The following is a 27,535-nucleotide window of genomic DNA, read 5'->3' as shown; positions in this document are numbered from 1 at the left end:
TAGACATAGAGTAACAATGCTCAGTATTTTTTCTCCGGAAATAAATTTTACAAATGAATACTAATCAAGTCATACCTTAGCCTTTTAAGACTAAAAATGCCAATTCCCTTAGCTTGTCTCAAGGACCTAAATTAGATCTTTTTAGCTACTTTTTTATTCTTTGAACTCACATCAATTTCTACACATCCTTTAAAAATGTGGTTCAAAGCAGGAAATAATTTTCAAATGAAAGTATAATTAGGGCCAGGTGTGGTGGCTCACACTTGTAATCCCAGCACTTTGGGAAGCTGAGGTGGGCGGATCACTTGAGGTCAGGAATTTGATACCAGCCTGGCCAACATGGTGAAAACCCGTCTCTACCAAAAATACAAAAATTAGCCGGGCATAGTGGTGCGCAACTGTAATCCCAGCTACTCAGGAGGCTGAGACAGGAGAATCGCTTGAACCTGGGAAGCAGAGGTTGCAGTGCACCGAGATCACACCATTGCACTCCAGCCTGGGCAACAAAGCCAGACTCCGTCTCGAAAAAATAAATTAAAAAAAATATAAAAAAGTATAATTTATACATGTAACAGAGGAAAAATGGTTTCCTGCCTGTTTGGGATATTTCATAAATCATGAAAACTCTTTTTCATCCACATTGGGACCGTTTGTGCACTCTAGATAGACCCTCAAGTCTTTTTTTTCTGTGCTTTTTGCCTAGACATTCCTGCACAATTCTATATGTTATTGTTTATGTATACACCTCACATTTGCTTCTTTTGAGCCTCATTTTAAAAATATGATCATTATCCTAATTTAAATTTTAGCTTATTTTTCCAGGATACTAACCACCCCAATTTATTCAATATCATTTGCAAATTGGTGCAGTATAGTTTTGAATTTTTTGAATAAACAAAAAATATGTTGATTATTACAGTTTCCAAGTCATTCCTCAACCTCCTCTTGGTAAGGCTGTGGAACAACTTGCTCATCAGTCTAAAAGTAGTATGACTGAGAAGATATTTTCCTCACTTATTAAAAAGATGAACGTATGTGATGGAATCTAAAATCTATTTATTCATCTGGAGGAAAAAATGGTAGAGAATAGTCAGAAAATCCTTTAAAAGAAAGAATGATAGGGGTAGGAGCTAATCTGCCTTTATAAATATTAAAAAATCTTGGCCGGGCACAGTGGCTCATGCCTGTAATCACAGCACTTTGGGAGGTGGAGGCGGGCGGATCACCTGAGGTCAGTCGTTCAAGACCTGCCTGGCCAACATGATAAAACCCCGTCTCTACAAAAATTAGTGGGGCGTGATGGTAGGCGCCTGTTGTCCTTACTTGGGAGGCAGAGGCGGAAGAATCGCTTGAACCCAGGAGGCAGAGGTTGCAGTGAGCCAAAGATTGCACCACTGCACTCCAGCCTGGGCGACAGTGCGAGATGCCATCTCAAAAAAAAAAAAAAACAAAAAACAAAAAACTAACAAAAAAAAAACTTGCATAACTATAGTAATTTAAGTGATATACTGTTAGGAACCAGATACACAATTTTTGAATAACTGAATACCAGGTACAATTATCATCTATATAATTGAGTCTTCACAATTATTCTATTTGACACTGAGGAAACTGAGACTTAGAAAATATAACTAGCTCAGTGTGGTAGATATTATTATTTGCTTACAGTTCTTCATTTTCTCTAAGTCCCTGACATGCCTTCCCCGTGGAGACAATGCACTTTCCTTTCCCATTCACTTAGGGTTGATTGTGTAATCTTCAGACCAATGCAGTGTGCATGGAAAAAACAATGTGTTGGATTTGAGGTTTAAGAGTATGGCAAGTTTCAGCCAGCCTTATTGTACTCTTACCATCCATTATAAGAAGAATTTGTTCCAGGGAGCTGTTGTTATCACAGCCTGAAAAAAGAGAAATGTGTAGCACTCAAATCTGACCTGTAGCTTGGAGCAAAGTCCATTTGTGTCCAGAAGAACACTGCAGTGTCACAGCTGACCCAGATACCCATGAAAGAGAAATAAATATTTGTTGTTGTACACCACTGAGATTTGGGGGAGTGTTTGTTACACAGCATTATTGCAGAAAAACCTGAACAATACCTCAGAATCACACAGCTAAAAAAGGTCAACGAAATAGAGGCAAAAATCCGGAACTAGATAACAGCATATCCAAGAATTTAGTGGAGAAAATAATGGATTGCTCAAAAGTGGTGTGGGGATAGTAACTAACCCCTTGGAAGAAATATTAAATCTCTAATGTATACTTTAAAAAAAGAAACTCTAAGTTGGTAAGAGATATAAATGAAAAATATGAAAAGATAAAGATAACATAATTAGAATAAAATACTGAATTTTTTCTTACTAATCTTGTGAAGAATGTCTAAGAGTGATACCAATGTCATTAATTGGAATACATAAAAACTTTGTATGACAAAAATGGCATAAACAAGGTAAAGAGACTAAAGACATACTAAAAAAATACACATCACAAACAAAAAATTAATATTTGTAATCCTAGAGAGGTGCTTACAAGTCAATAATAATAAGAGGTATACTCCAGAAGAACAGCAGGAATAAGATAATAGGCCATAACATGGAAACAAGATAAACCTCATTACTTATCAAATTCTGGAAATTAAAAGAAACAATAAAATAAAATTTCCCATCTATTGGAATGTAAATGATTTTTAAGATTATATTAACACCTAATATATTCTGAGACTTTGCAGAGTTTGAAAATTAAAAAAAAAGAGAAGAAAAATCAATGTAGAAAAGTCTTGAGAGCAAAATGACCGTGACCTCTTTTGGAGGACAGTTCAGCAATAACACATATTTTAATTTTAAGAAAAAATATTTAATTTTAACACGAAAGTCTTAAAATTATGCATACTCATTGAGCATTTACATTTCTTAAGGAATAATCTTGTCAAATGTGAAAAGATGTATTACAATATTCAAAGTAAAAAAGCTGAAACTACCTAAATGTTAATCAACAGGGCATTGATCAAATAAATTATGGAACATCCATAAAATAAAATATACATTTCAACAATAGCCATTAAGAATTATGAAGATCTGTATGGACATTAAAAGACAGCAGTGATTATATATTAAGAGAAAAAAAGGAGACTATAAAACTGTATGTACAGTGTGATCTCATTTTTATAAATATGTGAAATATATGTTAATATAATTAATTCTTGAGGAATAGGCAAAATACTATTTATGGTAGTTTTTTCTGGATGATAGGTTTATGGTTGATCTTCATATAAGAAAATACTTTTTATCTATAGTATTGAATGCTTTCTACAATGATAATATACAGTCAGAAATAAAAGCAAAACACTTTCCTTTTAGAAATGAAAAAAATACAAGCAATATCTTCTGCAAATATGGAAAAAGTCTATAGGACTCAAAATGGGTGATATCTATTGTTTACTCCTTGTCTACGGTCTCATAAATTATTCATGGAAATCCTACCGTACTAATAATTATTTTTCATTCATTACTCCTTTGCATTCCTTTTCAGAGAGTGACAGGTATTATACTCTGCAGGCATTTATATTATAGAGTATTCTTTATAATAGATTTTTATTAAGCCATGTTTACATGATTCAAAAAAATCACATAAATAAAAAAGTTACATTGGCTAAATTAGAGTATTTCTACACAAACCAATAATTTTAGCTTGAACTTGAACTGACCAACTTGAATGGACCAATTACTTTAGGATTATTTTTAAGATTAAAGTCAAGAAAATTATAAAAATCAACAGTTTCCTTCAGTTATTTAGAGGAAAAAATAATTACAAAAAAGTCTTCAATGAGACAAATTAATTGTACAAAGAATATCAATTAGGCAATTGATATTATATATATCTATCAATCTGTAGATAGAGATACAGATATAAAAAACCCAGGGATACACTAATAAACTACAGAACTTGTGTAGGACCCATATGAAGAAATTTCAAAATTTTCAAAGGATCATTAAAATTTTTGAAAACTTTCTATATGAGTAAATAACAATATTTTAAAGCTGTCCCATCATTTATAAATTTAATGTAATTCAGCGTAGGATTTCCAATAAATTTTTAAAATTAGCTATGACATTAAATTTCTTTTAATTGGGCAGCCTCTGAATCAGAATAGGTCCAGAGAGAGTCCTAAAATTTTTTTATTATGAAAATAATATGGGCTTCTCCCGAAAAATTCAGGCCATGCAGAAGGTGTTAAATGAAAAATATTGTCCTTGGCCTACATCCTAACTCCTCAATCCAATGACCCAGAGGTAAATCATTGTAAATAGCTTTTAAAAAATTGTGGTAGGACCAGGCAAGGTGGCTCACGCTTGTAATCTCAGCACTTTGGGAGGTCGAGGTGGGCAGATCATGAGGTCAGGAGTTCGGGACCAGCCTGACCAACATGGTGAAACCCCACCTCTACTAAAAATAAAAAAATTAGCCGGGCATGGTGGCGTGTGCATGTAATCCCAGGTACTCAGGAGGCTGAGGCAGGAGAATCGCTTGAACCCAGGAGGCAGAGGTTGCAGTGAGCCGAGATTGCTCCACTGCACTCCAGCCTGGGCGACAGAGCGACACTCTGTCTCAAAAAAAAAAATTGTGGTAAATAAAACTTATTGTTTTAAACATTTTTAAGTGTACACTTCAGTAGCATTAGGTACATTGACATTGTTGTGCAACTATCACCACCATCCGTCTCCAGACTGCATCTTGCAAAACTGAGACTCCCCTGTACACCTTTAACAACAACCCCCATTGTCCCCTTCCCTCAGCTCCCGGCAACCACCATTCTACTTGATGTCTCTATGAATCTGACTACTCTAGGTACCTCAGATGAGTGGAATTATGCAGTATTTGTCCTTTCGTGTGTAAGTAGCTTTTTAATAATCTTTTTCAAAGATTTTTTCAAAGACATTTACCAAAATTTTATGACTAATGCTTGTTCATGGTAGAAAATCCAAACTACCTAAGAAGATTCTTTATAGTAAAGAGCAAAATTTCCTCTTCTCCACAATGTCCATTCCCACTAACCAAAGCTAACCATTGTTAATACTTTTTTTGGCCAGTCTTCCAGAATGTTTATATGTATCAATAAGGAACAGCCTTACATACACTTGGGCCTGCACACACAGTTCTATGCTTTTTCTGACTTTTAATTTTAAGAAGGCTAATATATATATTGTTGTACAATTTGCTTTCTTCACTTAATATATCTTGAGTATTTTTTCACAGCAAAACATATGTTCTTAAGTGAATCTTTTAACTTAATAATGTAATTCAGAATAATATGAACGAATAAATAGTCAAGAATGACAAAGAAAATTTTGGAAAGGAAAACTACTGAAGGACTTGCAATACCAGATATAAGACTGTATTATTTAAATATTGTGATAAAGGTAGAAGAATAGAGAAATCAGTGGAGTGGAAATAAATCTCCAGAGAGGTCCCTAGAAGATAAAAGCTTTCAGCTAAATTCAAAAATCTTAAAATCAGTAGGAAAAAAGTATATTCTTCAATACACTTGCAGGGACAATTGCTTAACAGTTGAAAAACAAGGATCCAATCCTCTCCTCACATGATAAACCAAAATAAATTGTAGACATATTAAAGCATTAAATGCATAAAATAAAAACAAAAAAAATCATCAAATATGTAGGAGAAAACAAAAGTGAGTATTTTAGCAGGTGGTCATGCGTGCCTGTAGTCCCAGCTCCTCTGAAGGCTGAGGCTGGAGGATCACTTGAGCCCCAGAGGTTGAGGCTCCAGTGAGCCATGATCGTCCCACTGCACTCCAGCCTGGGCGACAGAGCAAGATCCTGTCTGAATAAAAAAATAAAGAAGTAAATAAAAAATAATAAAAGTGAATATTTATCTAACCTTTTGTGAGGAAGATTTTCCTTTTTTTCTTCAGAGATGGAGTCTCACTCTGTCGCCCAGGCTGGAGTGCAGTGGTGCGATCTCAGCTCACTGCAGCCTCCGCCTCCTGGGTTCAAGTGATTCTCCTACCTCAGCCTCCTAAGTAGCTGAGACTATAGGCATGTGCCACCATGCCTGGCTAATTTTTGTATTTTTTATTAGAGATGGGGTTTCACCATGCTGGCCAGGCTGGTCTCGAACTCCTGACCTCATGATCCACCCACCTCAGCTTCCCAAAGTGCTGGGATCACAGGCATGAGCCACCGCACCCGGCCATGAGGAAGATTTTCTACAAGTAAAGGTAGAAATGTTAATGAAAACACTTGAGAAATTCACAATTTAAAAGTGAAAAAGCCAATAACAAAATATGATAAAGTTTAGCTTAGATCCTTGTAAAATGTATGGCATAGTGTTACTATGGCAATTTTACATAAATACTTTTCTTTATAAAAAATAAAAAAAATACAAACACCCCAACAGAAAAAATGGGTGTTGTATAGGAATAAGTACACTATAAAGCATTATTGTAAATGGCAAACAATATATGAAATTTAAAATTTTTCAAGTACGCAAAATAACTAAAAGTAAAAACAATTATTTTTTCAAACATCAAATTCGGGACCATTAAAAACCTGTTAACATTTAGTGTTGGTGAAGATAAGGATAAACACATTCTCATGTACTTCCGTTTTGGAAGGTACTTTAGCCTACATATCAAAACTTATAAAAAAAAATCCTTTTTGACCCTAAAATTCCCCTTTTAGAAATTTATCCGGAGGAAGTAATTATAAATGTATGCAAATATTTGTCTACAGAGATGTTCACATAGCATTGTTTATGATATAGAAAAATTAGCAATTATTGGCCAGGCATGGTGGCTCACGCCTGTAATCCCAGCACTTTGGGAGGCCTAGGCGGGTGGATCATTTGAGGTCAAGAGTTCGAGACCACCCTGGCCAACATAGTGAAACCCCATCTCTACTAAAATATACAAAAATTAGCCGGGCATGGTGGCACATGCCTGTAGTCCCAGCTACTCAGGAGGTTGAGGCAGGAGAATCGCTTGAACCCAGGAGGTGGAAGCTGCAGTGAGACGAGATTGTACCACTGCACTCCAGCCTGGGTGACAGAGTGAGACTCTATCTCAAAAAAATGAAAAATTAGCAATTACCAAATACATAGTGTTAGAGAACCTGTTAGACAAACTATGGTGCATTTATACTATGGAATACTATAGTTAGTATTTAATGACATGGGAAAATGTGATATATTTTAAGGGAAGTGTCACTCATAAATGAGTAATGTCATATATCCTAATTATTTTTAATACATACTAGTGCATAAAAATATGTATAAGAGGTCAGGCACAGTGGCTCACGCCTGTAATCCCAGCCCTTTTGGAGGCTGAGGCGGGCGCATCACGAGGTCAGGAGATTGAGACCATCCTTACTAACACAGTGAAACCCCGTCTCTACTAAAAATACAAAAAATTAGCCAGGCGTGGTGGCATGCGGCTGTACACAATGAACATGTATTACTTTTGTAATCGGAAATAATGTTATAAAAATGAAATACTTTAAAAAAGCATTTATGATACAGGTATTGTTATTTATGTTTTTCTTCAAGTGATTGGTTGCTCTGCCTTATTTTGGCCAAGTTCCAGGTAAGCTTCTGGTCACTTTATTGAAAAAAATAAATCAAGTAAATCATTAGACTAAAATTATATATTGATTTTGCAAAAATAGCAGTATTTTGCTAGACAAAGTCACAGAGCTAAAATTGTTAAAAATTTCATTTTTAACAATGAAACATGACTATTATAATTAAAAGAATTCAATTTGTAGTATATGCCTTTAAATAAAGATTAAATGGACCCCTGACACACCAAATTATTATGTAACCCAGTTTCATTTTTTAACTAATGGAAACACAAATTAGTATAATTTTATAATTTAATACTCAGCAATAGATCATTTTTTAAAATAGAAGACATTAAACATTTTTCCACATACCATCCTTAGGGAACAAGGCATATCATAAGATACGACAAATAAGCTTCTAGGAAAAGTCTTCATTTGTTCTTTCCAGAAAATGTGAATTTGCTAATTTGGTGACAAATATATGTATACATATTATATGTAATAAAATTATACTGAAAATAAAATCAATGAAATATTGAAATTTTAAGTGCAAAGCATCTGGTTAAAACTGCCTACTCTTGCTTATATATCCTTTTTTATTTGCTATTTATATTAGCAAAATGAACTTGACATAATGCCTCAAATAGTTAATGAATATAAAGCTCTAAAACAGCAAATATGTATTGTACATGATCTTTTGGAATCTGATTTCAGGTACAACTAATTTGACAGGCAGTATGATAAGGAACAATCTGAATGACACGTAAACAGGAGGGGGTAAATTCCAAGCACAGCCTGAATGAGAAGTATAACTCATTTCCCGTAACCTAGATGCCTTTTTAACACATCTATGCAGTCTCCATGTGAAACCAGGTGCTGTTCCCAAAGGAGAAAACACTGCCCTCCAGTGGTCTTCAATGAAGAAATGGAAATAGTTTCAGGTACCATGATAGCAGCATTTACATGAAACATGGTGTATTTATCTAGTCTCAGTTTTGGCTGTATTTCTTAAGCTGAAACATGTCTACAACTGAGCATAAGGACAAAATTTCCAAGATAAATTCTAATAGGTAGGTAGTTACTCCAGTTAGATAGACATATTAACAAGGAGGATTATGACTTTCTGACCCCAAAAGCTGACCATTTATTCGACTATCAAAATTGGATTATGTTAGCCACCTATAGTTTCTCACTTTCCAGATAAGAAAGAAGAGATTTCATCTCTATGTTTCCCTTGTTGGCCAATTTTTTAGCTAAAAGACATTTAAAATTGTACAGCAGGCAGAACCCCAGGGGACTGAACAGTGTTCCAACATCCTTAAAGGCTTCCCATCACTTGAAAAACCAAATTCTTCCTCCTGTTTCTTAAACTAACCAAAGTAGGCAAAAGCAATTTTTAAAAGTCTTTGTGTCTAGCATTGGAACTTTCTCATATTTCACACCATTATATAAATGTCACTCTAACCTATATGTATCACAAATGCTACGCTAAATTAGGGCCAAATTTGCAACCTAGTTTAACTGGGTTTCCTCTTTTTGCAAATGCAGTTTTTGTGTCTGCATTTAGCAATGCATACAAAACTGTCCGTGTAGCTAACTGCTTCAAATTGCTAAATTTGAGGATGGATGTGTAGATCTCCCAGTCTTTATGTATGTGCCAAAGCAATCCTGTTTCTAGTCATATAAAGACTTCCTAATCAAATGGACCTTGACTACATTGCTAAATTCTTGGACCACTTCACTTACTCTTTTGGATTTAGTAAAGGAAAAATTGAATTTTAAGAGGGGAAAGAGACAGTTTTCAAACCTCCTCCATGTCTCTGTCCTTCAGAAACCAGAATGGAACTACATCACATGATCAGATGGACTCTAGAGTCCCACAGCTATAAAGCCTCATCCATTACAAACTATGTGACTTAAACTTAGCCTCATTTTTCTCATCAGTAAAACAAAATCATGTTGGGTTCATTAGGTGATTATTAACGACTGAATGAGGGAATGTACATGAAGTGTCTAGCAAAGAGAAAGGGCTTCACCAAGACACTACTGTTATTCTATCACCATCACTTCTTAGACTATTAATCCAATGGTCAAGTAAATTTTTCTAGAGATATGACTTTCTAAAATTTATTCCCACTTATCATCTTAAATAATGTTCATCATTCAGTTTACTATATAGAAAATGTCCTGAGTCCTCCGGATAAATTCTTTAAAACAAATGCCTTGTGCTAAGAGAAAATATTTTAACATCACATTCCTCAAATATAGCACCTTTAAGTATGAATCAAGTTTTTCTTCTTTTCACTCCCACAGAAGATGGTATCCATTATATAATCACCTGGATTCACAAAGCACTTTAGGATGTAAAAAATGACAAACATCAAAATTGTAATCATTGCAAGGGTGGTATAGTAATTAGACATATTTGGGTATATTGTAGTTAATTTAAAAGTTTCTGAGCTTGAGAAAATAAAATTCCACAACCATACTTGCTCTAGTTGTTTAACTCAACTTACTGTACATTTCAGAGAGAACAATTACTTTCTTTAGGAGATTAATGCACTATCCTTTGAGATGAAGAAAAACCTACACATTTTAACAAAACATTGTTTGTTCTTGTCACTAGCTGTGGTGAGGAGTTTTTACTGAGCCATGATAGCACATCTTTATCTCCTAGCTCTGTGTACACTTGCAGCATTATAACACATAGTTTTATCTGGGTAAATTCACTGAGTATGGTCTTCACTGATCATGACACCTCATCAATAATCTCATTATTAGACTTTACATCATACAACATAGAATCTTTGATTACTCAAAATATTTCTTATAACTCAGAATCAAACTGTTTATGATTTAAAACAGAATGTATTGATGAATAGAGAATGCAACAGTGATTTGATAAATGTTTGATAATTTATCAAACTCAGAAAATTTTGGGACAAAGTACCATTTAAAGATAAAGCAAATAAGTACAGCTAAATATTGTAATAGTGTATATGTGTTACACTGAAGCCTGTGTATAAGCATTAACTCTGTACCAATAAATGCAAAGAAAATAAACTTTGGTTATAGCTTATCTAAATTAATCTCAAAATTTGACAGTTAAACATATGAATTTGTAATAAACATTCTGAATTTTTAAAAAATTCATATTTGTAACAGTGCCAAAATAATCTAAAATCAGAACACTTTCTGAGTATAATTATATTATTATAATTCTCTACCTTGACAGATGACAATTTTAGAACACCCTAAATACAATTTCTAGTATATGCACTAAAATAAAATGTAACAGATAGACAACTCACCATAGTATAAGTAACACATTCAAATTTAGTAATTTATTTTCCAGGTGGAAACCAGGCTTCTTGGAAGAATTCAAACTATGCCAAATGGTCTGATTTCACCATAGAGGTAGGCACTAGAGGACTAAATTTACTTCTGTGTAATTTTTGTTAGCTACATTTTTACATGCAAATGTCTATACAACCATGTTAATGAAGTTATAGAGAAGAAAAGAAAGTTGGCATTCCCACTTTTGTTTTATTCCAAAGCAACTTTTCAGTTGACTTGCTATCATTTTAAGCCATTGTTATTTAATCATAAGAAAACAGAAAAGTCTAACAACGCATTCAAATTGGATTGCAAGTCAAGAAAAACAATATCTTACTTCTAAATAAAATTTAGATTTGACATTTTTTCCCTCATAACTTTATGGTGTTCACAACATAGGATAACTTTATGGTGTTCACAACACAGGATGCTTCTAGTGGAATCAGACAAAAAAAAGTTTTGTTAATAATAAATATTTAGAAAAGTTCAATTTTTCTGATCCAGAGTTGGTTATTAAGAGGAAAAATTGTTTCCTTCTTATCAAGGGGCTCAAAATTTTCTGCACCCCAAATGGAATTGGCTGCTTAATTGATAGTTATCCAAAATCTTTTTTCCAAGAGATATAAGCAAATATATTTAAATTTGACATGGGTAAATTTCCTATAAAAATGTTGATATTTAAGCTTCAAAGCCCATATCGGCAATGAAAAGTGTACAGTATCCTTTTAGGTGGAACATTAATAATCTAAAATTTGTCTCATTGTAAGGGAAATGTGCCTGGGGTATATGAAAAATAATGGTTTAAACTAAAGACACAGATTATTTGCAATAAAACTGAAAGTAATATCTCTAGAAGTGTAGGTGATAAAAGGAGAAAGAGACAGAAATAATGGTTGCAGCTCTGCATTTATGGTATAGGTTACAGCCAAGACTGGATACAATCTCATCTCATAACATCCAAAAGAATAAAGCAAAATAAAACCTCCTTCACCCTCACACATTAAAAGGAGTCAACATCTTGACCCAAAGTTCAAACTCCTAGAACTTGTAAATATCTGTAAAACCCCCAACACCAAGGTTTCTGTAACCTGTCACATCAGAGAAACAGGGAGATCTTCCACCATGGAAATATGACTATTAAGAATTCACGGATTACCTGAAACATTTGCTAAAGACCTCCCACCCCCATCACCCCCTCCTCCGAGGGAAAAAGAAAAAGGGAGTGAGAGAGGAAGACTCAAAGCATTGGGGAAGGCCTGCTATGAAAATGCCAGGCCTTTCTTGGGGCTTAGACCGTCAACCTAATCCTAGCCAGAACTATCGTAGGACTATATCAGGGAAATAGAGTACTTTGTGTTTGAGAATTGGGGTAGGAGGACCAGGATGTTAAGACATCTAACAAATTCACAGATTTTTAAAAAACATTTGAGAGCACTGTGTTTATACATGCTGGGCAACATAAACCATAAACCTTGCTGGATTTCTGCAAACTGCTGCGTGGAGGATACAAACGATATTCCTGTCAATGGGAGGAATAGACAGACAGAAATCAAGACAGAGATAGGCAGCACCCCCAGGATATGAAGCTTGTTCCAATTGCAAGCTGTAGTGGAAGGAGATGATGACACCCAGAACAAAATGTCTTTTCACGAGGATGCTAAAGCTCTTGCTTTGTGATCTCTGTTTACAGAAGGAGTGATTCATGGAAAGGACTTAATTTCTCCATTTTCTGGAATCGACATATAAGAGCTTTTTAGTTATTTTAAAGTTCTTCCTGTACAGTGTATTGTTGTGTTCCATGAAACAGACAAAACTCAGCAAGACAACAAAGACTTAATCTGTAAGAGAAGGTATTAAAGAGCAAGTCCTCTCCAGAGGGTAATTAATCTTTAGTCATTCATCTTAGAAGTCCCAGTTACAGTTAAGGTTAATGTTCAGGTAGCTTCTTTCTATTTTCTTTAAAAATTTTTTTAAACATTTTTTTTTTTTTACAGAATGTTATACTATTAATTGCCAATTTGCATATGTGTGCAGCTGCTGTTTTGGCTCTGAACTCAATCCGATAAGCTTGCTGGAGGTATCGCAGAGCACTTGGCAGCTTTCCTATTTGAAAAGAAAGCCTCTCCCCTCTACAGAACAGCTGATCGTCTATCAGCGATAGACCCTGATGGCGTGAATTACAATTACACTACTTTTCACACTAAATCTGGGTGATAGCTACTTGGAAAGAAGTTTCATCATTTTTTACCACAAACTGGAAAAAGAATTACATGGTCATGCTGTGCTTTTAAAGGCAGTTTGGTTCACTTTTGTCTATTTAACACCTAATTCCAAGAAGTCCATAGGCATCTAGAGATCTGAATGGCGCGTAATGAATTCACTGTTTAGATTGAAGATTTTAAAAATCTACCTCAAATTACATTTATTAACAGGGCGACCAGGAAGTGTTAAAGTTGTTAGACGCTTCATTTATTAAATAATTTGTGGGTATTTTCAGTTGTCATATCTAGAGTCATGGGGTTTGCTTATTTTTTTTAATTAGCAATCCAAAACAATGCTACTGCAATTTAACAATTCAGCACATAATCTTGGGCTCTTCAGTTCAGCTGCTAATGTTAGATAATTCAGATTGTTATTTTGATCTGTTTATAAATGATTTTGGTTGCATTGTGCTGTGAGGAGAACTGCAGCAGCCCAGGCAGATGATCTTTCTCTTATTTCCTGCATTGCTCAGGATGGTTGAGGGGCCTTCCAAAAAATGCATTTGAGGAGTTAAGTTTAGCATCTAGCAAAAGCAAACAAGTGATGGGGCAGGGGGCACTAATAATAACTTGATTTATTATCATCACTTATTTACGTCATTATCAATTTACATTTCCTGTCTGTTCGGAAAACTGAGGAAGGGCCTCTTTGCCAAACTACATTTTGTTAGAATCCTCCATTTCTCTGATTTTCTGGGACGTTAGAAAGTATCGTCTTTCCTCTTCTTGAAAGAATCGGCCAACCATCAGAAAATTTAAGAAGCTCCTAAACATCCCTTTTCTTTTCTCTTTCTTTCCTCAGCCCTCTTCCCCTCCCATCTTGACATTTAAATCAATTTGTTGGGGGCGGGGGGGAAGAACAAGAGTTAAACCCACCTCAGGCAGCAGAAGTGGAACACATTAATCCTGACGTAGTTAACCTAAGAGAAAAATAGATTTTGTTTTCCTTTTTTAGTCGCTAGCTTTATTAGATTTCTCACTCTCACAGATTATCCGAAGACTACCCATTGATTGATCGCCCGTAGAGCTGCATTTGGTGTAAAGAAAAAACTCACAGCTTTATTGGCTCTCAGGAGACAAAACAAACAGAACAAGATATTCATATTAATGCAAACAATGCAACAAATGAGGGGAAGAATCGCCCGGCTGAAGCGAGGCCCGGCGCGGCCGCGGCCGGGGGGCTGAGAAGAGCCTGGGTGCCTGTCGCTCGGGAGCCGAAGTTTCCTGGCCTCCTCCGACCCCGGGCGCCGAGAGCAGTCGGTCCCCCCGGCCTCCCGCCGGCAAAGGGGCCCTGGGGCCCAGGCGCGCGGCCCCTGAGCGGCGGCAGGCGGCCCAGGCCAGGGCCGGCGCCTGGAGGAGGCCTCCAGTCCAGGCCTCATGGAAGGGCCTGCCTCGCGCGGCCCCGCAACGCCTCGCAGTGTGGCACTGGAAGGGACCTAAAAACCCACCTGGCTTTCTCCTTTCCCCTTCCCCACGCTTCCCAGGGCCCAATGCCCGCATCTCAGTTTCCCTTTCCGGCAGGGTCAGGGGTGAGAGGGAGGAATTCTCAGGTGTCACCTCCTCACCCGCCTGGAGGCGGAGGCTAGAGAGACGCCGGGGCACTCTGGAGGGGAGGAAGCGGTGTGCCACGAATTCTCTCTCTTAAACGCTCGCGTTATCACGGAGGAGACTTTATAAACGCTTTAAACACAACACCAACCATTTTATCAGCAAAAGCGAGGGGAGGGGGGCGTACAGTAAATGCTGAGAGATGTTCGACAAGCCCCAAGACGTTCCCTGCGGAAGGAGAACGGAAGAAAGAAAACTCCGGGCGGAAAAAGAGTAAATATTAGCTCCACACCTAACCACTTCCCCAGCCCCAAACTAGGAGAGAATCTGCTAAGATTCAGCTTCATATTTATATAGTCAATGTGATGTTAAAAATAGGGTTGCCAAATACTGCATGGGGCATTCTTAGAGTAAAAAATTGTTATCTACCTGAAATTCAAGAAATTTAACTGGGCATCCTGTATTTTTATTGGCTAAATCTGGCAATTCTAACTAAAAAATATTCTGCTGAAGAAATCATATAAGAAGGAAGGCTCATTGTCTGATGTAATCAGGTTATTGGGGACATGTTTAATGGAACCTTGCCTGGAAAAAGAAATTGAGTTTCTACAGCATACTTTTGTAAGCACATGGTAGGGTGGAGGAGGAAGAAATGACTGAAGCGACTTGGAAACGTCCTTACATTATATTTGAGGAGGAAATGACAGTCATTGTTGCCACTTCACTAGGAAATGGAGCCGAGTTCCTTTCCTAAGGTTGGCTGACTGGGTCTGGCCTACAGAAGCCCTCCCTCCCTAGCCGGTAGAGCGTACCCTAGCATGTCTGCAAGTGGAATGTCAGTTACAGTGGTTCCCATGTCGGCATTAGTGCATATATTTTTTCTAAACCTTGACTATAGAGCCACGTTACCCATTGGTATTTAGTTTATTTTGAAAAAAAAAAAAAAAGAGTTGAGATGAGAACTTTAAAGGCAAAGTCCGCTTTGAAATGTATCAAAGGCTTTAACCTAGAAATAGATCTCATCCAATAGGGTCTTGCAGATGCCGAAAGAAAAGGTTTTTGCAATGCCAAAGGTAAAACCTCAGGAAAAACGCAACAAAACAGTGGGTCTTTGCATACTGAAGTGTGTGTGAGAGGGTGAGGAGTTAGAAAGCTGCTTTCTGGAAGAAGCCTGCTGCTTGCATTGCTTCCCCAGCCCCAGTTAGAGAGAGCTTTTTCAAGCAAGCTTTATCACCCTTACTGATACTTTGGATCCCCAGTGAGCTAGCCTTCCTTTTAAGCCAGTTGCTTGAAGTGGTCTGAATACACCCACACAGGATGCCCCTTTATCACTGGCGGGTAGAACTATTTAACAGCTGCAAATGGAGAAACTATTTGTCTAATGAGTGCTGTTTTCAGAGTTGATTCACCAACACTCTCAGGGGAAGATAATATAAGGCCGAGACTTCCTTCTGAGCTTCACAGCCATCTCCAGACAGTGAAGGCCAGCTCTGGAACCAAATGAAGTATTTGGTTGGTTTAGAGAATGTTTTAGTTCCAGACCAATAGTTTTAGAAAATACATAAGCTCGCTTCCAGTTCATGCTGGTTAGCTATTTTTTTCCCCCAGACAAACTCTAACCTAGAATTCAGACTGTTAAAAAACTTTGCACTGTGGTTTGGCAGTTATGGTATGGTTTAACTCCATACTCTAGAGGTACAAATCATTTTTTATCTTCTCTCATGTTAGTTTGTGTCTACAAAAATATATTCCATGACTTGCTCTTCCCTCATTTGAGCAGGCCAGAGAGATGCTCAACACCCAGTGGGTTAAGGTGCCTCTTCTCCAAGCAGAAATGGACTGGGGCCCTTGTTAGAGTGGTGATAAACTGACAACATTGATTGATTGATTGATTGATTAATTGATTAAGATGGAGTCTGGCTCTGTCCCCCAGGTTGGAGTGCAGTGGTGCGATCTCGGCTCACTGCAACCTCCGCCTCCCAGGTTCAAGCGATTCTCCTGCCTCGACCTCCAGAGTAGTTGGGACTACAGGCATGCACCACCACGCCCAGATAATTTTTGTATTTTTAGTGGAGATGGGGTTTCACCCCTTTGGCCAGGATGGTTTCGAACTCCTGACCTCAGGTGATCCGCCTGCCTCGGCCTCCCAAAGTGCTGGGATTACAGGCGTGAGCCACCTCACCTGGCCGACAACCTTTAAATAATAAACTCCACTCCAGTGTCAGGTAATGTCAGGCCCCCTACACTCTCTGTGGTTTATTCTTTTGTGTAAAAAGACTTCGGATAGGACTTAGGCTTCCTCTGAAACAAAGTACAAAGTCACTGAAAAGCTATATTTTATTTGAGGTAAGAGCTGGTTATGGAAAAAACAATAGTTTGAAAAAGACAGGAGAACTTGAGTTGAGTTCCAACTATTTGAGTAGATGTGAGGGACTCATTTATTCTCTTTAGATACAGTGGGGTTTTTTTGTTTGTTTCTTTATTGTTTGTTTTGTCCACACAAAAAGAAAGTTGAATTAGGCAGTCTTTAATATTTTATTTTAAAAACAACTATTCCTTGAATTATTTTAAAGTGAGAAGTCATTATTTGTACACTCCTTCCAAAGGATATTAACAAGATAGTTTTTTAATGTATTCATGGTATAGCTCTAAACAACAAAGGACACATGGGCAAGTGCCAGGATATCCAGACCTTCTAGATTCCAAGGGGACATTCAACCATGGGAGATGGGTTAAACGTCAAAGGGTTGCATAATCAGGTGCAGATTCTCTGAAAATGTGTGAGTGATTTTGAGATAGACATAACCCTCTATAGGCAGGACAAGGGGATAACATGTTTGAGAACTTACTTCAGTCCTATTAGGGGATTGATGCTTCAGAGAAAAGAGGACTACAATAAGATGAAAGCTACAGCTATGCAGTAAATAAATGTGGCATAATCATTCTGAATATTCTAGTGCTTGGTGCACTTTAAAGTGTGTGAATTCATTCATGAGGAGCTCTGAGGATGGAGGAAGTTGGCAATCTTGGAACTGGTTCTAGAAATGACCCAAGAAACTTGCTTCTTTGTATCTTTTCGGTGATAGAAGGTGATGTTTCTTTTAATTTGAGGCCTTCTTGAACTGTAAGCTCCCACAATCTTTCGCTAAACAGACTTCATTCACATTCTGAATCTGGTTTTTGTCTCACACATATTAAATTTTACAAAACAGAAAGAAACAATAGAGCTTATTAGGAAAAACTTGTTTTGAATAGTAAATTAAGCATAATGGAAATAGGCACATGTTTTAGCACGGTTTTTTCCCCTTTTTTACCAATTGAACATTTACATCTTTTTCAAAGTGCTGTGATTTTCCCCTTAAGTCTTAAGCTGGCACCACACACTTTCAACAAATGAGACTTACATCACTTGTATCTACTGAGAGAAATCATTGTAATACTGTGGATTCCAAATGCACAGCCTTCCAAAAAAGAGTTTTAGTCAGTCACCCCTAAACTGTATTAATCAAATCAATGTGGCATTCTAAGAATCCAAAGAACTACTTAATTTCAAAGACAGTGTAAATCAACTGGCAGCTCTGACTGATTTCAAATTATGCCCTGTTTCCAGAGACTGGAAACCTGTACATTCAGAAGTACACCTGACTACATGGTGTGTTATTAAGAGATATGCCCCAGGTGGAGGAATCTTCAAAGCCAATATATTTTCTTTATAACTGGTGTCAAATTGATGTATATATTAAAAAATCTTGGAAAATGATCTCAAAAAGGAAGTAACAGCCCAATGAGCCATATGTTCAGGGAACCTAACAGGTTTCCATTGGGACCAAATTTCACTTCACCTTTTTGTCCTTATGTGCAAATAAAAACTTATCTGTAAATACACCGTTAAAACAGTCATGCAAATTTGTGAGGTCTGTATACTGAGAGGAAATTACACTAAGCCTGTATAAACCAAGTTATTGGAAGATTAATTTGGTGAGATACTTAACAACATGGAATTGAACTAAATTTATTTGAGCTCTGTAGATTCACAGCTTTAGAGAGACATTGCTTCTATAGAATTGGTTAATGAAGCAAAGGCTGGTGAATAGTTAATAAATTGCTTAATTTTGATGCTGATGGAACATCTGAATCTCCATGTTTACATGAATAAATATAAAGTTAAAATTTGTTTTGCTGTTAGATAGGTTGCTATTTTAACAGATTCAGACACAAGGGAATTTTCCAAATGCCAGCTAATACTGTAGCAGCGAAAAATCTGTAATATGCCAAGGGCAAAGGCCTGCTTAGTGGTTTTCCAAAGAGTGGAAAGCAGAAAGCATTAACATTTACTTACACAAAATCCTTTATGTAACTCTTCTAAGATTTTTCAACTTAAAAACTTTAAAACGTTCTGTATGATTTTAGTAGATCTGAAGTTTGCATTCAGCTATTCTATTGGTATGCCTGGTCATATTCTAAAAGGAAAAATGATTCTGTGCACTTGTGTAGTTTTTCACATGACTAGGATCAATGAGGATGGTATAAAAATACCAAAATTTACTCATTTTAATTTCATTTTTGTGTACTTTTATCATGAAATATTACAAAGCAGAATAATATAAATGAAACTTTTGTGTATATATGACTGAGCTTTAGCAAACCTTATTTTAAATTGATTTTTAAAAAAGGAACAATGGTGTGTATAAAGTTATGCAAAGGTAGGGGTCAGCAGAAGAAACAATTACACTGCACAGGTTTTTAGTTACTCTGGAGGTCCATCCATGGCTTACGGGGAAGGAAGTTTTATGTTTATAAGGGTAGTTTATGTAAACCCGTAACAGTAAAAATATTTTAATGGTAGGAATGAAAGTGTCTTTTAAGCGCAACAATCAGCTTTTACGGTCAAAAAGTAACAGAAGGTTGTATCAAATCTCAGGTCCCCGCCTGCATCAACAGGTATGAAAGGCTTTTTTCAGCAGACTCGGGTTCCGATGGGCTCTTTGTCGGAGGGGCGGCCAGGACGCTGCTGTTTTTAACCAGCTTCTCTCAGGCCACAGTATAGAACAGAGCGGCCAGGCGGGGAGCTGGGCCTCCAGATCAGCTCCTGCCCCCATCTGCCCCGCAGTCTCCGCGGCAGGGCGGAGCGCGGCCCGCTTCTTTCCAAGCCCTTCTCTCCCCACGACAGTCTTTCGAGGGAACTCTCGAGGCCCAGACGGCCCCTAGTCTTGGGGTCAGAAGGTCAGGCCTTGGAAGCACAGCTAATACTAAGGCCCTTTATGTGTCTTCGCTGCGATCATTTAAACCGTGGACCGGTAGCTCTGACGAAAAAGGGGCTCCAGGGGTCTAAGGGCCGCAGCGCGGGAGGCGTGGCGGGGGGTGCTGACCTCGCCGACTCGCCGCACGCCAGCAGGGCGCGGCCACTGCAGGGCGGGTTGGGGGCGGCTGGAGGCCTCAGGGTGGCTGCCTCGCTCGGGCAGGGCAGGAGATCTGCGCTCAGTCCTGGAGCCCTTCTTGGCCTTCGTGGCCCTGTCACTCTTTCCACCCCTGGCTGTCCCTAGCCCTTTTTGATTCGCCTGGACTCCCACTCGCACTCGCTGGCCGACGCGGTCAATTCACCAGAAAGCGAGTGGGCGTGAGAACGCAGGCTCTTCGGCCTCTTCCCCAGGATGTGGATCCCGGAGCGCGGGTCCTTGCCCCATCGCCCCGGGGAGTGGGCGCGCGGCGCAGGCCGAGGCCTCGGGCGAGCCCGCCGGGCTCCACTCCACCGGGCCGGCGCGGGGGGCCGCGCGGGGGCTCCCGGCCCGCTAGGGAATCGGTGGCGGTGGCTGGGTTCCACTCGCCAGCGGCGGGAAGGACGCGCGGGAAAGCGAGGGAGCAGGAAGCGGGTGGCGGCGGCGGCGCGGGGCCCGCTGGAAAGGAGGGAGCGCCGCAGGCGGGAGGAGGGATCGCGGAGGAGGGAGGCCGAGAGGAAGGAGGGAGCGCGGCAGGCAGGCGGAGGGAGGGCTGATTAGCATGCAGCAGCGCTCGCGCGCCCGGCTCCATTGTTTTAACACCTCCCCTCTCCTCCGCGCCAATCTGTCACCGTTCAGCAGGCGAACGCTGCTGCCTCAAATGCTGCTCTTCTCAAATGAGACGGATAATTAGTTGCCCCGCACGAATGCCGCACTCTTCTCACCCCTGATTGCTATCACCTTCTTGCTCCTGGCAGTTTTGACACCTCGTAATCAGCCTGCTGCTTTTCTCTTTTCTTCCCGACTTCTGCTTCCCTCCCCCCGCTTTCCTTCCTAGTTTATTTATTTATTTATTTATTTATTTATTTATTATTTTAAATGCAATCCCGGTGCTTATTTGGGCGAGTCCTCCGCCGAGTTAACCTTCCGCGTATACATGTGTGCATTTATCTGTATATGGGAAATTGGGTGTCTGTGCGTGAGCTGGGGGCGGGCTGGCAGTTTTGCGGGAAACACTGCTTCCACGCCGAGAGAACTCGCTTCTCCTAAAGATATTTTTGGGAAGGGAGGAGTTGCGGAGAGGGACGGGAGGGGAGAGTTGGGGAGACCTCAATTAATGCTTTAAAGATCTCTTAGAAATTAACAAACTGGGGAGTCTTGGAATCTGCTGTCAGAAGCGTGTTTTCCCCTCTCTCCTCTAACAAGCACTGACAGTCTAATTACTGTAGCTACAAGCAGCTGTCGAGGCAGCAGCCCGGGAGAGGAGGCGCCACAGGCTGGGCGCACCCGGCCGGCCCCTGCGCCCAGCCGAACCGCCGAAGCGCGGCCCGACTCGGGGAGGGACTCGGGGAGGATGGAGAGTGGCAAGGCCCCGCGCCCGAGAACCCCAAAGAGCCGGCGGACACGCTTATTGTTTCCTTAAGTCTTTACCTTGAAGGTTAAAAGATGTGACGAAAGGAGGGGACGTGGGGGGAGTGGGAAGAAAATCTTCTAAGCTTCCATCCACCCCTTTTCTATCTCCTCGAGCTCTCCCTCCCCCCGTGTTGGTAAAATAACCACGCAACCCGGGGCTGAGGGGGCGGGGTGAGCCAGGCTGGAGTGTAAGAAAGCAGATGTCCCCGCTGGCAGCAGCCTCAGCCTCCGGGGAAAGCTGCACCGGGGGGGCCCTCCCGAGGACATTCACCTCCCACTTCTCAGGCATCCCGCTCACAACTGCCTCGCCTCGGCGGGGGTGGTTTTTTTCAGACTCGGCGTTTCGCGTGTGCAGCTTTTTTACCTGGGAGCTGTTCTTACCCGGCCACGCTTACCAGATGCCAAAAGCCAGACCCTGCACGACTCAGTCATGAGACAGAGGGAGAGACCTGGCGGGTGCCCACTCCACCTTTAGAGCGGTGGACCGCGCTCCCACTGTAGAGCAGGGCAGGGGGCTGCTCTCCAGGCCGCCTTTCCTGTGGCCCCAAAAGGTCTATGTACTTCACAACGTGGAGCTCAGGGTGCCGCTGGAACCCAAAAGAAAAGCGAGTTTGCTAGTCCTGCTAAAAGTGGTGGGGGCGGGGAAAGGATGGGCTGGGGAGGAAGGTCAATGGTACACTTTAATTTGAGTCACTTTCTGGGACAGAGAGTTTCCTCTGGTTGTCAGCAAGCTAGTAGATGTCAACTGTGTTGAAAGTCTTCCCATCTAGAAAAGGACAGGGGAAAAAAAGAATCCCCTTTCACGAGATAGGTACAGTGGTATATTCTGGCTGGTACACGCTGGGAAGTTTTTATTTTTAATTTGTGTGTGTGTGTGTGTGTGGAGAGGGGAGGCTGGGTGGGCGGGAGGTGGGGGGAAGGGAAGAAACTTGGATAATTGTCTAGGCATTTCCATTCAGCCCTAGTGGCAATGAAAGAAAGATGTACATACCTCAGAACCCTTCGCAGTGAATACCTAATAATTACTGTCACCCTGGTGAGGAACATGTCAATATGATGTGCTTGGCACCGGGAGAAGTCGAGGCACCACTCTCATTCTTCCACAAGTTAAGGTTCTTCACTGTGGCACACAGGCCTGCTCAAATTCCCCCATCCCACACCCTCTAGTTTAAAGCAATTGCTTCAAGAAGGCTTAAATTTCTGAGAGTTGCAAATCAATGCTTACTTCATAAAATGGAAGCCATGCCTTAAACACTTTTAAGAATCAGGGGAAAACAGAAACCTAAAAGGCGAGAATCATAGGGAATAAAAATGAAAGGGAAGTCTCATTTTAAACAAATTTTGCAGCCGTCTGAGTTTGGTATCCACTCTCTCAAATGTTCTTCCAGTGGCCATCAATCAGGCTGCTAACAATGAATAACAAATTTCTCAACAAGAATATGAACATTTCTAATCTAAGTTAACAAATATAGATAGTCCTTGCAGGGTTTTAGATTTGCTCCCATTAAAAACAAATGTTTCTTTAGAAAGTTTAGTTTGAAAAAGAATTCTAAAATTCAAAGTGATTCACTAATTGTAATAAATGCCACCAAATCTGGTCATCACCATTCTATTAGGTTACTGAAACAAAAACATGAATTTTATAAACTTCCCTAAAAATGTGATTCCTTCCTTTTCTTTTTTTTTACTCAGGAACAAAGGACACAATAATGATCACAACATAAGTACCTCTTAATATTTAATTAATTTCATCATGTAGCTATACACATAGTAAAAATTAAAGCCATGTATATTATTTAAAAATCTAAAGTGTTTAATTCTACCAGTTGTTTTATCACTGGACAAGAAATGTATTAGGTTTGATATTTACAAAGATGTTTATGTTGTCTGCTATTTTCTATTATAGGTTTATTTAAAGAGAATATCACCTATAGCATAAATAATTAAATTTTTCAATAAAAAACTAAAAAAAACCCTAGAAACATTTGACATCACCAAATTCAACAGCTCTCACTAGAAATCCAAGCAATAAACTTAGATATTTGAAATAAACATAAATTATGATTATATAACTCTGTAAGTCACATACATAATTTTGAATTACAGTAATAGCACTGTAAACATGAATACAAAGGATTAGTTTTATACAGAATTTTTGTTTTTCTTCTTTTAGGCTTATTTCTCCTTGAAAGAACAGAATGATCTTTTAAAAAGTAAGAGTTATACAGTAAATCCAGAAAAAAATTCAAATAGCTGTGAAACTAGATTTTCCTATAAATGATCTTGAATTTAGTTTACAATCAAGTATTTATAGTATTAAAAACCCAAAATCACCACATAGAACTTGATATGTCTGTTTTCAAATGTGTCTTAAGTCTCTCCATTGAAGTGTGAATTAAGATGCCGAAGGAAATCCCCCCTGGATGTAATGGATGGTGGGAAAACTGCTTGACAGAATTCACATACTCGAGGTATATGCAGTTCTGAGTCTGTGCCACTTAGTACCACCGAGTCACTGTCTTGATTAGGAAAGGGCTTCCAAATGGGCTGCAGGAAACAAACAAAAATATCTGTTACTTATGTTTAAATTCAAATAGCACTGGACTTCAAATCTGAATTTCTGAATGAGTTATGTATGGGCATATATATTTAATTCCCTAATATAAAAGCAAATTACTTTTCCGTAAAGTTAGCATGAGGACATGACTGAATTCTTGGTTTCATAAAGGACACAATTAAACTTTGATTAAAAGTCACTTGGGACACACACTTATGCATTTTATCTTTATATATTTAAAAAGATTGCAGCTTTAGCATGCAATTTTTAATACTCAATGATCACAAAGGCAGTAGTTTTGGAACAACAGTTAATACTCTGGTCTTTTAAATTAAATTCTATCTTTTGTTTTTTACAATAAAAACCTTAAATTATAGGGGCTTTATTAATTACACAGTACACAAGACATGATGTGTGTGTGCATTGCGTCTTAATCAAAATCAATTTCACTACTGTTTATAAGCAAATACAGTGAATACATCATACATGAATCAGCATTATTTTGATTTTTAAAAAGAAAATTTTGCTTTTAAACTACTGAACAAATTTCACTGATCAGTTATCTTTTGTTTTTAAAAACGCAAATATTTAATCATTCAAAATCTGACACATGCAGTGTTTTGACTTCTTACTTTGCTTCTGTTATATATAATAGGTAGTTTGGCCTTACTCATTCTTGTGGCTGAATAAAGTGAAACTTGTCAATAGTTGCCTGGTTAAAGAATTATGAAAAGTCATAATCTAACAGAACCACCTCCACTATAACCAGCACATAAATACCCTTTCATAACTGCATTTATTCTTTTTTTTTTAAATTTCTGGAAGGACAAGAAATAGCATTTAGCTTAATAATAGCTACACAATAGATGTCTGTTAACTGGAAAATAGTTTCCTGAATTGTGTAAACCAAATTATTTTTTTAAATATCTTTCTTATGTGGACACAGGTAAATTACTCTGACACAGCTAAATTCTGATATTTTAAGAAGAATCACCTCTTAAAGTCAAATTTAAAGAGACCCCTTATCCTCCTATTACTAATATGTTTTTAAAGTCACACAGCCTAGTCTAGCACCCGACAAGTGTTACTGTTATTTCCCCTAACTTCTTTCATTCTGGTTAACCAATCATTTACATAAACAGTATATTACTAATTGAAGCATTTGGGTTTCACGACATCACTGTCTTCTTATAAACAGTTTACTGGACAGCTGTGTACAATTGGTGTAAATATACGTCTGTCTAGGCACCCAGATACATTCAAATATCAGTATGGAGGACTTATAAAATGCTGACTCAATTCCTGTCATAAGAAATGTCAATTTTATTACAAAAATAGTAATATTTAAAATAAATGTTATAAAATTTAGGGTAAATAACTTTCTTTGGAAAAACTTCTTTGATAAAAGTTGTAAAAATTGTGAGCATACAAACAAAAATCTAGTTAGAGTTAACTTGATTCTAATTTTAATGTTTTCAGTTTAAACAAAAAAGTACAAATCACTGTAATGGGAAATTGATATGGCCAAAAATAAAAGATTAAAGATAATTCTTATTTATATAAAATAGTAAGAAATTAAGTCAGAAGCAATTTAGCTTCTAAATTTGGTAAGCCAATCTTCTACTCCCGATTTACCTATTAAGTCCATATTCATTTTTCTCTATTAAGAACTTTTAGTTCAGATTTGATCTCTTCATAGAATTTAGTTGGGATCCCACTCACTGACTCAGCAAAGTAAAAAAGAAAATCACATAGAACAATAATAATTGATATACTTTAGTCTTGGTTATGATAGCTGAATATATAAAATAGATGTTTAGTAGTAATGATTGATATAAAGTAAAATTTTGAAACATGTAGCCAAAAATTTCACTTCTCTTTGGTACTATCTACAAACAACTCAGGATTTTTTTTAAAAATTATTATTATTGAGACAGGGTCTTGCTCTGTCACCCAGGCTGGAGTGTGGTGGCACCATCACAGCTCACTGCAACCTCGAACTACCTAGCTCAAGCAATCCTCCCTCCTCAGCTTCCCAAGTAGCTGGGGGCCATAGGTGCATGCCACCACACCCAGCTACATATATCTATATATCTATACGTATTTGTAGAGACAAGGTCTCACTATGTTGCCCAGGCTGGTCTCAAATTCCTAGGCTCAATCAATCCTCCTGCCTCAGCCTCCCAAAGTGCTGGGATTATAGGCATGAACCACTGTACCTGGCCCAACTCAGGAATTTTGTACTTATACTAGTTTTGTACTTATACTAGCTTGTATAATACTAGCTTTATTAATACTAATAAAATAGCTTAAAATGTTTTTTTTTAAAAAACTCATTTTAAGAAATATTCTTTCCATCCTAAACTATAACATGGTCTTCAAAACTAATTTCTTTGCTTTTTCTGCCAAAATATCAATTATCTAACCTTATGCCCCATGTCTTGTGACAACTCAACACTAATTCTCCTGAATTTTTTAAGCTGAATACTTTTCCATCAAGTTGTAATCACATACCAGCTGTTTCCCTTGCTGTAGTATAGAAAGCAAATGTACAATGCAGGGTGCCATCTACTGAAACATGAATGCACAGACTAGTAAAAGAACAAGCAAGACATACAATAGGGAAAAAAGTAACAAGCATTAGAACTGATGCACTTCACAGCTCCACAGGAATTCTACTTGCAATAAATGAAATTGTTTAATTTGTTTCATTTAGTAGCAACTATAACTGAGACTATGACGTGAAATAAAGTACAATGAACAAGAACAGTGAGGTTATAATTAAAACTTATTGTCAGCCATGCCTAGTTCTTCCCACTACTAAAATATACCACAGCTTGACAACTGCCTTCTTTGCATGCTGATTTAAGTCTATAACCTATACGTGTACTTAAAGCAAAAGGGTATTAATAACTTTTTAAAAAAATTAAATATCTCAAGGCAAAGAGAAATCAGACAAATGTTTGCAAGTTACATAGACATTTACATCAATCTGTATTTTCATAAGCTTCTGTTTTTTGTAAACATTATATAGTTTTCATTTGCTTTCAGACAAACTTTTTTTAACTAAAAGAATCATTCTGTGATAGAACTTGAATCTAAAAGGGAGGGCAGGAGTGGTTTGGGGGATATAAGTCTGTGAGCTTTAGAAACATTAAATAAAATATTTGATATCATACACATGCAGAGACTATTTAAAAAATATACTAGGCTACATGTTCATTTCCAGATTAGCAACCAAAACCAAACTAAACCCTACAGATCTGTGTACTATATAACTGAGGATGTAGTAGAAGTATTCATTGAAAGACAGTTCACTTATTTTGATAAATAGAAATGTAAGATGCAATTATTTACTTATGAAAGATCATGAATTCTTATAAAGATGAATATGATATACACAAACTATTA

At 38.0% G+C, this 27,535-nt stretch overlaps 1 protein-coding gene and 2 long non-coding RNA genes across 8 annotated transcripts in view; 1 reads left to right on the top strand and 2 right to left on the bottom strand.

Moving 5' to 3' along the window:
• Positions 1 to 4,802: 4,802 nt before the first annotated feature.
• LOC129032009 (uncharacterized) overlaps positions 4,803 to 27,535 on the top strand; it is a 32,782-nt gene continuing 10,049 nt past the window's right edge. Inside the window, exons 1-4 of one of the 2 annotated variants that reach the window (XR_008501177.1) lie at positions 4,803 to 4,886; positions 8,289 to 8,515; positions 10,930 to 10,991; positions 12,905 to 14,992. This is a non-coding gene — a long non-coding RNA (uncharacterized LOC129032009). The remainder of the gene's footprint in view (positions 4,887 to 8,288; positions 8,516 to 10,929; positions 10,992 to 12,904; positions 14,993 to 27,535) is intronic. The other variant, XR_008501178.2, reaches the window with a different exon arrangement.
• On the bottom strand, positions 10,468 to 14,776 carry LOC129032010 (uncharacterized). The gene is made up of 3 exons (XR_008501179.1): positions 14,620 to 14,776; positions 14,048 to 14,091; positions 10,468 to 12,639 (listed from the first exon to the last, which is right to left on the bottom strand). It is a non-coding gene; the product is annotated as an uncharacterized LOC129032010 (long non-coding RNA).
• Positions 23,293 to 27,535, bottom strand: part of TANK (TRAF family member associated NFKB activator) — a 99,139-nt gene continuing 94,896 nt past the window's right edge. For all 5 annotated transcript variants that reach the window (XM_054478935.1, XM_054478933.2, XM_054478932.2 and 2 more), the window contains one exon: positions 23,293 to 24,114. In XM_054478935.1, coding sequence (XP_054334910.1) covers positions 23,938 to 24,114 — 177 coding nt within the window. In that variant the 3' untranslated portion in view covers positions 23,293 to 23,937. The remainder of the gene's footprint in view (positions 24,115 to 27,535) is intronic.

The sequence above is a fragment of the Pongo pygmaeus genome, chromosome 11 (genome assembly GCF_028885625.2).
Source record: "Pongo pygmaeus isolate AG05252 chromosome 11, NHGRI_mPonPyg2-v2.0_pri, whole genome shotgun sequence".
Classification (NCBI taxonomy): domain Eukaryota; kingdom Metazoa; phylum Chordata; class Mammalia; order Primates; family Hominidae; genus Pongo; species Pongo pygmaeus.
Note: the sequence above shows the minus strand (reverse complement) of the source record. Positions and strands in the feature narration are given on the sequence as shown.